This window comes from Colobus angolensis, unplaced genomic scaffold (assembly GCF_000951035.1).
Source record: "Colobus angolensis palliatus isolate OR3802 unplaced genomic scaffold, Cang.pa_1.0 Scaffold2, whole genome shotgun sequence".
In the NCBI taxonomy this organism is placed as follows: Eukaryota; Metazoa; Chordata; class Mammalia; order Primates; family Cercopithecidae; genus Colobus; species Colobus angolensis.
The window spans coordinates 9,385,430-9,395,725 of NW_012115154.1; the positions used below are offsets into that span (position 1 = coordinate 9,385,430).

General features: G+C 41.6%; 1 protein-coding gene across 1 annotated transcript in view; it reads left to right on the forward strand.

Moving 5' to 3' along the window:
* Positions 1 to 6: 6 nt before the first annotated feature.
* Positions 7 to 10,296, forward strand: part of TMEM178B (transmembrane protein 178B) — a 402,043-nt gene continuing 391,753 nt past the window's right edge. Inside the window, exon 1 of the mRNA XM_011941299.1 lies at positions 7 to 489. Coding sequence (XP_011796689.1) covers positions 108 to 489 — 382 coding nt within the window. The 5' untranslated portion in view covers positions 7 to 107. The remainder of the gene's footprint in view (positions 490 to 10,296) is intronic.

Genomic DNA, 10,296 nt, shown 5'->3' on the forward strand with positions numbered 1-10,296 from the left:
TCCTGCCCCCTCCCCCAGCTCGGCCGCCCGCCGCTTTGTTCCGGGTGCGGCGAGGGAAGGCGAGGCTGCGGCGGATCATGCCCATGGTGTAGCCGCCAAGCGGAGGCATGGCTGCCGGAAGATTATTGCTCTACACCGGCCTCTCGCTAGCGCTCTGCGCCCTCGGCATGCTGGCCGTGGCTATCTGCTCGGACCACTGGTACGAGACGGACGCCAGGAAGCACAGGGACAGGTGCAAGGCCTTCAACACCCGCCGGGTCGACCCCGGCTTCATTTACAACAATAACAACAACTTGCCGCTCCGGGCGAGCCGCTCGCGCCTGGACCGCTGGGAGGGCAAACTCCTCCGGGCGCGGAATCGCCGGCAGCTGTTCGCCATGAGCCCCGCGGACGAGTGCAGCCGGCAGTACAACTCCACCAACATGGGTCTCTGGAGGAAGTGCCACCGGCAGGGCTTCGACCCCGAGATCGCCGCCCTCATTCGGAAAGGTAGGCGCCGGGCGCTAGGCGTGGCGCTGCGGAGAGCCCGGAGCCTCTAGGCCCCGCAGCCCCTCGCGTTTCCTCCCCAGGCCACAGGCTATCGGGTCTCTGGGTTCCAGGCGGTCGGGTTATCCAGGCCTGGCTGAGCCTCGGGGCCGGAATTTGCCTCCCAATAGCTGCTAATGAAGCTTGGTTCAGGCTTAACTCTCTCCCCTGTCTCTCCTTTCGTGCGTCTCTGTCGGGATTCGAGTGGAACCTCATGGTCCAGAGTTCTTATCCAGGATAATGCTTCATCAGCCTCTGAGAAGAAGGGAATCTCGAACGGTGTTTGTGCTCTTAAAGGAAGCCCTGTAGGAGTCATGTGTCAGGGGTAGACAGGCTCCCAATACTTTTTGTTGAACTGATTTAATCAAGGGAAATTGGGGGAAACATTTCACAGAGAAGGCCTTATTCATACCAGAAACGTTTGCTGAGCGCTATACTATACCAGGTATGGTGTAGGCGTTGGTCATATAAACATCAATAAATCACAGCCCCTGTCCTGTAAGCAGCTCGAAGCCAGCTGACCAGCAGCATCATATCACAATTCTTCATGTCTCCTGAAACAGTGGTTGACAGTAGTGACTTTCTTGTGTGCATTGAATATCAACAAGAGCTAATAAGTAAAAACAACAACAACAAAATAGTTCTTTGAGTAACACCAAAGTGGGCATGTCAGAGAAAAAAAATGAGATTTTCAGAAAATGTATATAAAAATTCCCAAAGTGTATAACCAAAACAGAAAACAAGCTGCATTTGCCAATGATACAAATTTATTTGATACTTTAATATGATTACATTACTTAAAAAATTCTGCTTATCTGATGGAATTTGTAAACCTTGTATGATTTATACTTTGGGAACCATCCTGTTGTCAACTCACTGGAATATTGTTTGAATGTGTATTAATACTGCTTTGAAGAAAGGAATATGTTCTCTTCTATGGTAGCTACATCCCAGGAAGATGTGCAGATTTTATGAGTCTAGTTTTTTCCCCCTTGTGTTTCATTCTCTTTAACTATTAAATGGTGATGTCAAGGTGGCAAAGATACTATTATTTGCAAAGTCTTTGAGGCCAAGATATAAAAGCAGTTCTTAATGTCTCATTATAATGCTGTGAGGTTTGCTGCTGTATTAAAGTAATATTTATGAGAACTGATGTTCTCTGATGGATACAAGTATGCAATTGATCAGGAAAAATTGTTAATTTGCAAAAAAGTCAATTGTTTAAGAATGACTAGCAGTGGGTCTGGTCTAGGTGGCCAGGTCAGATTTAGGTGAGGTGACTTCAGAGACAGAACCTATCTAAGTGTTTGTTTTGTACCGTCTTTAGAATGACTAGGGATTTTAGCTGATTTTGTTGTGGGTGTGTTAATACAACCAATATCCCATTTGCTTCACAATTGGGTTCTTATTGGAAGAGGTGACCCTTTTGGAGCACTACCACTTTGTAAAGATGTACAGAATATTAGGGGAGTCCAGAAGAGAGCAACTTGGGTTTGGACATCAAGGCAGGAAAACAAGAGGGCCTAGAATAGTTTTTGACAATGAGTGACTTTATAACAGTGTTCAGATTCTCAGATTTATAAAGTGTTATTTTATCCATGATTTTCTGCTTTCTTTAAAGTTGAAATGAGAGGAAGTTAGCTGAAATGTAAGGGAGAATTCATGTTAATAATGAACAGCAAACACTGGGAGAATTTGTTGAAGGATGTTCTTACTTTTCCTTCCTTGAATGCCTTCTAGAACAAGAGAAGTATCCCTTCCTGTGTTGGTTAACCCCACTTAGAGAAAGGGGGATGGAATTCATGGTTGCTGGCGGTTCCACTCAGAGCTTTGATTCCCTGTTGCTCTGCTTGGCAGTCTGACTAGAAAGGTTGACTTGGTCTGTGCACCGGAGGGATTGGTTGCCATAGTGACATGTTCTTCCGGTGAAGCTGGAAACACAGTGACAGGGAAAGGGACAGGGGAAGAATGTACAACATTTTGACTTTGTATCGACTGATTTTTAATTGCAGCAACAGAAAATGGACATGGCACAGCAGGGTTATTGAATACACTGATACCTAGAGTTGACAGGGCATTGTATTTCACTTGAACTAATGGAAATGGTGTTCCCCATCACCCAAAATACAGCAATCACTGTCAGCGGCAAGCACCCGCTTACCATGGCTGTTTCTGTCCATTTGACATTCTTGTTAGGTATTTTTGAGATAGATGGCATGCCAGCCTTACAAATCTTGAGAGAGTTAGGGTCACTATCTTCATTTTTAACCTCAAAACACACTCTGTGAAAACCAGATCTTCCTTTTCTGAGCAGCAATAGACACTTTTTGGAAATAAGTGCATGTTATATTAGTAGAATTCAAAGCAATTCCAATAACATATAGAACATAATTTTTACACTTAATCAGTGTTCCTCTTAGATGGGCAGATTTTATAAGGAAGTTAAAAAGATAAATTGATATTGCTATATTTAAATGAGACATTTTAGAAAAAGATGTTTATCTCACATTATTCATTAGAAACTGCCAAAGAGATCTCAGACCTTTGTCTTCTTTGAAATATCTACTTTGATTAAAATTCTGGAAGACATGTATTGGGCAAGGGAAAAGGAAAACCAGAAAAAAGACTTTAAAATCTGTTAATATATAGGAAAATTAGAGACTTATCTAAATGATCTAAAGAACTTAGTTATTTGTTAAATCGATGTTAATTACATTAGAAAGTGCCATTTGTGCATTTCAACATAAAACCACATAATTAATAAGAAAATTAACATCAAATCTATGTCTGATTTGAAGGTAAAGTCATTTGGATTTACAGTCATTCTGAAATCGGCCACTCTCCTCAAGGACCTTCTGCCATGCTGTACCCACACGTATGCATTTCTCATCACTGTGTATTCATTTGTTTGCATTATTAAACTATAAGTTCCTGGAGGTCAGGAAAGACAATCATTTGTAAAATACATTCACCAGATGCTTGGTATTTGGGAAATATTTCATACAAATTAGATTCACAGAAATGTATCCATCATGAGCTTATTCTAATTAAAGAAACACTTGTGTGAGAATTTAAGTAAAAAATTAGAAAATCATGATGGGAAAATATGAACCAGTGTGGCTATCAGACCAGGTTAATATTGCAACACATGCTGCATAATCTATGAAAGGACAATTTCTTGAGCTTTGCCAAAGAATAAGGAAAACAGACAATTCTTTTTTGGCTAACATGTCACTAAGCAGACACACATCACTTATGGACATTATTTTTTGTGATGGATAAGGTTTCAATTATTTCCTTCTTGAGGGTAAGATTGGATATAGGGTACAGCAAGGGTGGATTACCCTGAATTCCCATTTGATGGTGTCCATGACAAGTCTTAAATCAGGTCCTTTTGTCTTCTTGCTTTTAAATCTCATTCATGTCTCCCTACTAAGTGACTGCAGGCACTGGGGACAGATCAGTGACAAGATCAGTTTCTGAAATCCAAGAGACTTCCAGAGCCTTAGGAGGAGGAGCTATAGGTAGGATTTTGTTCTAGGGAACTCTAAGGGATCAATTATATTATTTGGTTTGTACTAAAATGTTATATTGATATGGTTTGAAATAACAACTTCAACTGATACTCTAAGAACTTTTTATTATTTGAAAATTGGCCTTATCAAAGACTTTGACTTAAATAGTTCCCATAATCACAAAGTGGTTGTCAATACTCCAAAAATAATTTTAAGAAAACATTCACATATTTAAAAATTAATAATGGTATCAGCAAATGTTCACTGCACATGTATTGTGTGATGGGCACACATCACTAGGATGAAGAAACGCATAAGACCTGGTCCTTAAAATTGTCATAGTCTGTTAGTGTCACAGAAAATAGGTTACAACTACAGGATGATGAGAGCAGCAATAGAAACAGATGCAGAGAAACACAGAGGAAGTGATGGTATATTGTGTTGGCAGTAGCGGGAGGTAGGCGGGAGGAGGTTAGAGAAAGTTGTCCTGAGGAAATGAAATCTGAACAAGATGTTTGATAAGGTTTGGAGGTGGATGTGGAGGAAGGCTATTTCAGTCAATGGGCCAGAATATGCACAACCATAGAGGTGTGGAACAGCAGTTTGGCCTTGTGAGTGTTGATTTCTGGGGCAAGGAGAAGGAGCAGACCAGGAGCTGGAGAGCAGGCATGGACCAAGTCAGGGAGCTTGTATATCAAATCCGCTATAGCTATGCTGCCCAGCTGGGGAGCCACTACCCACATGTGGCTGTTTAAGTTAACAATAACCAAAGTTAAATAAAATAGACTGGGCACAGTGGCTTACGCCTGTAATCCCAGCACTTTGGGAGGCCGAGGCAAGTGGATCACTTGAGGTCAGGAGTTCGAGACCAGCCTGGCCAACACGGCAAAACCCCATCTCTACTAAAAACACAAAAATTAGCTGGACCTGGTGGTATGTTCCTGTGATCCTAGCTACTTGGGAGGCTGAGGCAGGAGCGGAAGTTGCAGTGATCCAATATCGTGCCATTGCACTCCAGCCTCGGTGACAGAGCGAGACTCCATCTCAAAACACAAACAAAAAAATTATTTCCTTAGTTGTATTGGCCACATTTCAAATGTCCAATAGCTATATGTGCCTACTGGCTATTGTGTGGGACAGTGCAGATTACAGTAAACATTACTGCCATCAGAGAAAATTCTGTTGGACAGCGCCACATAGAGCCTATAGCCTTTAAAAGAACCAAGCACATACTTTGTTTCAGATGAATATAATTCCATGATAACTTGGGTTTAAATTTAAGTATATCATTCTACACTTTAAGAAGCTTTGCTACTTGAATATATTGGGCAGAAGGCTTTAGTTCATGGTCAATTATAGTAAATCTGTATTTTAATTTCCCATCATCAACTCACAGAATTCTCACAAGCTTCTCGCTTCTTCCCCCCATCCTCTCCACCTCCATTAAACATCACTTGCAAAGTTGATGGAGTGGGAGAGAGATTAATGATAATTATAGCCAACCTTGATGCCAGGTCTCTCCTAAAAGTTTTACATGTATTAGCTAACTTATTGTTCATAATAACCCTCGGAAGTATTAGTATTATTTTAAATTCTCATCCTAAAGTTGAGGGAACTGAGGCACATAAAGGTCAGATAACTCGCGAAGTCTCACAGTTAGGAAACAAAGGTGTCAGAGTTCAAATTCTGGCTCCAGGTGTGGGAACACACCTACCACACTCTACCATCATCTTAGAATCTATCGGGGGCAGGAGTGAGGTGGAGAAGAAACTGGGATATTGATTCCACAAATTGAGGGGAAAAAGGAAATAATACTCTTGAAATCTCAATTCTAAATGGAAGTAATTAGAGTGGCTCACACACCGTGTTTTGAAGCTCACTGACCAAAGTGCCTACACATTTTGTCACATAACTTTTGCGTATTTACTTTGCTCGCTGTGGTAGATGATGAAGTTATAGACATGAAGGACACATTCATTCATTCAACAAGTATTTACTGAGGGCCTGTGGGCTATACATCAGGTCCAGTGTTGGACCACATGGAGAAGCTTACATTCCAGAGGGGAGAGATGGACAATAAATAAATACTCATGGCCAGGCATGGTGGCTTATGCCTGTAACCCCAGCATTTTGGGAGGCTGAGGTGGGCGGATCATGAGGTCAAGAGATTGAGACCATCCTGGTCAATATGGTGAAATCCTGTGTCTACAAAACATATAAAAATTAGCTGGGCTTGGGGGCCCGTGCCCGTAATCCCAGCTACTTGGGAGGCTGAAGCAGGAGAATGGCTTGAATCCGGGAAGTGGAGGTTGCAGTGAGCCGAGATCGTGCCTCTCTACTCCAGCCTGGGTAACACAGCGAGACTCCATCTGAAAAAAAATACTTGTAGAGTAAAAATAATATGGAATATATGAATCATGTGTAATATAGCACAGGGTAGTGGGTACCATGAAGGTCTGCCCTTAGGAGGCGCAAAGGGGAAGAATGACAAGCAAACCAAAAATGAAATGCAGTCATGTGCCCCATAACATTTTGGTCAAAGACAGACTGCACATATGGCAGTGGTCTCATAAGGTTATCATGGAGCTGAAAAATTCTTATGGCCTAGTGACATTATAGATGTCACAGTGCAACAACCCATTACTCCTGTGTTTGTGTTGATGCTGGTGTAAACAAACGTACTGCACTGCTGGTGGTATAGAAGTCTAGCACAAACAATTATGTACAGTATGTAATACTTGATAGTAAAATGTTACTGGTTTATGTATTTACTATGATATACTTTTAATCATTATTTTAGAGTGTACTCCTTCTGCTTATAAAAAAAGTTAACAGTAAAACAGCCTCAGGCAGGTCCTTCAGGAGGGATTCCAGAAGAAGGCATTGTTATCATAGGAAATGACATCTCCATGTGTGCCATTGCCCCTGAAGACCTTCCAGTGGGACAAGATGTGGAGGTGGAAGACAGCGAGACTGATGATCCCAACCCTATGCAGGCCTAGGTTAATGTGTGTGTGTGTCTTAGTTTTTAACAAAAATGTTTCAAAAGTTGAAAAATAAAAAATTTTATAAACAGTAAAAAGCTTATAGGATAAGGCTATAAAGAAGGAGGCTGGGCGTGGTGGCTCATGCCTGTAATCCCAACACTTTGGGAGGCTGAGGTGGGTGGATTACCTGAGGTCAGGAGTTCGAAACCAGCCTGACCAACATGGTGAAACCCTGTCTCTACTAAAAATACAAAAAATTAACTGGGCATGGTGGCACATGCCTGTAATCCCAGCTACTCAGGAGGCTGAGGCAGGAGAATTGCTTGAACTTGGGAGGCGGAAGTTGTAGTGAGCTGAGATCGTACCTTTGCACTCCAGCCTGGGCAACAATAGTGAAACTCCATCTCAAAAAAAGAAAAAAAACAGAAAGAAAATATTTCATACAGTTGTAAAGTTAAAAGAATTAAAAAGCATATAAAGTAAAAAATCTACAGTGAGCTGAGATTATTGTTGGAAAAAGAAAGATATTTTGTATACATTTGGTGTAGCCTAAGTGCACAACATTTATAAGGTCTACAGTAGTGTACAGTAGTGTCCTAGGCCTTCACTGTCACTCACCACTCACCTCTCACTCACTGACTCACCCAAAGCAACTTCCAGTTTTCCAAGCTCCATTCGTGGTAAGAGTCTCCCCAGGTGTACCATTTTTTGTCTTCTCTACTGCATTTCGACTGCATCTTTCTTATGTTTAGAAACACGAATACTTACCATTGTGTTATAATTGCCTACAATATTCAGTACAGTAACATGCTGTTCAGGTTTATAGCCTCAGAGCAATAGGCTAAGCCACATAACCTTGGTGTGTACTAGGCTACACCATCCAGGTTGTGGAAGTACACTCTGATGTCTGCATGATGATGAAATCGCCCAACGATGCATTTCTCAGAACATATCCCTGTCGTTCAGTGACATGTGGCTGTAATTCCATTAGTTTTAATTTTATAACACAAGGAGCCTTTGGGTGCTGCAGGGAAAAGAGGTGGCAAGCCTAATATAGACTGGAGTTCAGGAGGTTTCATTAGCCGAGGGCCTCCACAGGCTGTTTCTTTCTGCACTCTTTATTTAATTCCTAGAGGGCAGGAACTGTTTAATTTCTGAAACACGCTTGGGGTCCTGTACTTAGTAGGTTCTGAAAAACTGTTTGCCGATTGATTAAAAAACTTAAGACATACTCACCTTCAAAGAAACACATGCAAACATCCGTAGTCTTGTATACCAGATGTGCACCTCCTTGCATATATGCCACGTGTATGCCCGTATTAATAAATAAACTCACTCACAGTCCCACCTCTTCTCCTCAATTATCCTAAAACTCAACTAACCAGTGAAAGTCAATGGTTCGAGAAGAAAACCTGTGACTCACTGGGCAAATGAATGGATGGAATAAAGAGATGTGGTTTTGAGAACCTGCTGTGTGCAGAGCTCTTTGCTAGGTGTGGAGGGAGAACAAAAAGGCATGGTTGGTTCTTGTCTTAAGGGAGCTTACACTCCAGCTCATGGTTTCCCAAGTTCATTGTCATGTGCAGTGGTATCAGGTGTTTCCTCAGGAGGTCTTACCTGCGTCAATTGGATCAGGAATCAACTAGTCAGGGAATGCAGGAGTGAGCTCTTTTTATTGAGTCAACGAAGTCTAGAGCCTTTTTTTTTTCTGAAGAGGTCAGTTTATTTATTCTTTTACTGTAGGGTCAGTAAGGATCAATTAGAGGATCAATACTGTATATTCCACTTTGGATTGTTGGTTAAAAACATTTCCCCCTCTTTGCTATTAGTAAGTAATCCTAGGCCTTCAGGCAGAATGCGAACCACACCCTGGGTTAGTGTGACCCATCATACACAAACACGCACCCCCCACACGCACACATCTAGATGTTAGATGTCAGAATCACCGGCATTTATTTAGATGCAGATATGTTTATAACTTACTACCCCCAAATGATACACAGAGAGAGGAGGAAGTGTGTGACTTGGTGGATGAATAGATGGAAAAATCATCCTAATGTCTTGATTGCTGTTTTTGAGAGAATTCATACCTTCTTTTATACCACTTATTTTCTCATATGTAAAATAATATGTTTCGATTCTATAAACTCCAAGCCCTTTTACACTTTTTTTACATTTGATGAGAAAGTTAGATCTAGGTGACAAAAAGTAGATAATAGGTACATGGTTGAAGGAGGGTGAAAAGATGGGCAAGGTGAAAGTTGATGGGGAGTGGGAAGAGAAAGAGAGAGGGAAGGAGGGAGGGAGGGAGGGAGAGAGAGACAGACAGAAAGCGATTTCTAAAGAGATCATCCCGGGTGCTAGTTTGCAATAGGAATAGCTAATTTCTTACCACTATACAATCATGTAATAAAAATGAACTTTTCCTCTTTTGAATGGCTTGAAATGTGATGTGCAGATCAGGGTTTAAAGTGAAAAACCTAAGAGAAAGGTGATGATAGATGCACAACAGTGTGGATGTACTTAATGCCTCTGGACTTTAAAAGTGGTTAAAATGGTAAATTCCCCCATGAAAATAAATATAACATTTAAACACTCAATGAAGAAAGGAACTGGATTCTGTTTAGTGTGTGGAATACTTCATAGCCAAGTCTCTTCATTCATTCAGCACAATTTTTTTTCTTTTTTTTTGAGACGGAATCTCACTCTTGTTGCCCAGGCTATGTAGTCGGGATTACAGGCACACTCCACCATGCCTGGCTAAGTTTTGTATTTTTAGTAGAGATGGGACTTCACCATGTTGGCCAGGCTGGTCTCAAACTCCTGACCTCAGGTGATATGCCCGCCTCGGCCTCCAAAAGTGCTGGGATAACAGGCATGAGCCACCATGCCCGGCCTATTCAGCACATTTATTGAGCATCTATGTATTAGGCACAGCCAAAGTATGCTTGGAATGCAGAAGTTAATAAAACACTAAATTCCTGCCCTCATAGGGCTTATAGCTAAACATTTTTGAGCTTTAGATTTTTTTTTTTGCTTTTTCTAAACAGAGCTTTTAAGGAGTACCAGTACACAAGACAAGGAAAACTAATGAATACATCCCTTGGGACATTTAAAAATCATTGAATGGTGAAGAATATTTCACTGAACTTATTAAAAAAATGTCTATTAGGCCGGGCGCGGTGGCTCAAGCCTGTAATCCCAGCACTTTGGGAGGACGAGACGGACGGATCACGAGGTCAGGAGATCGAGACCATCCTGGCTAACAC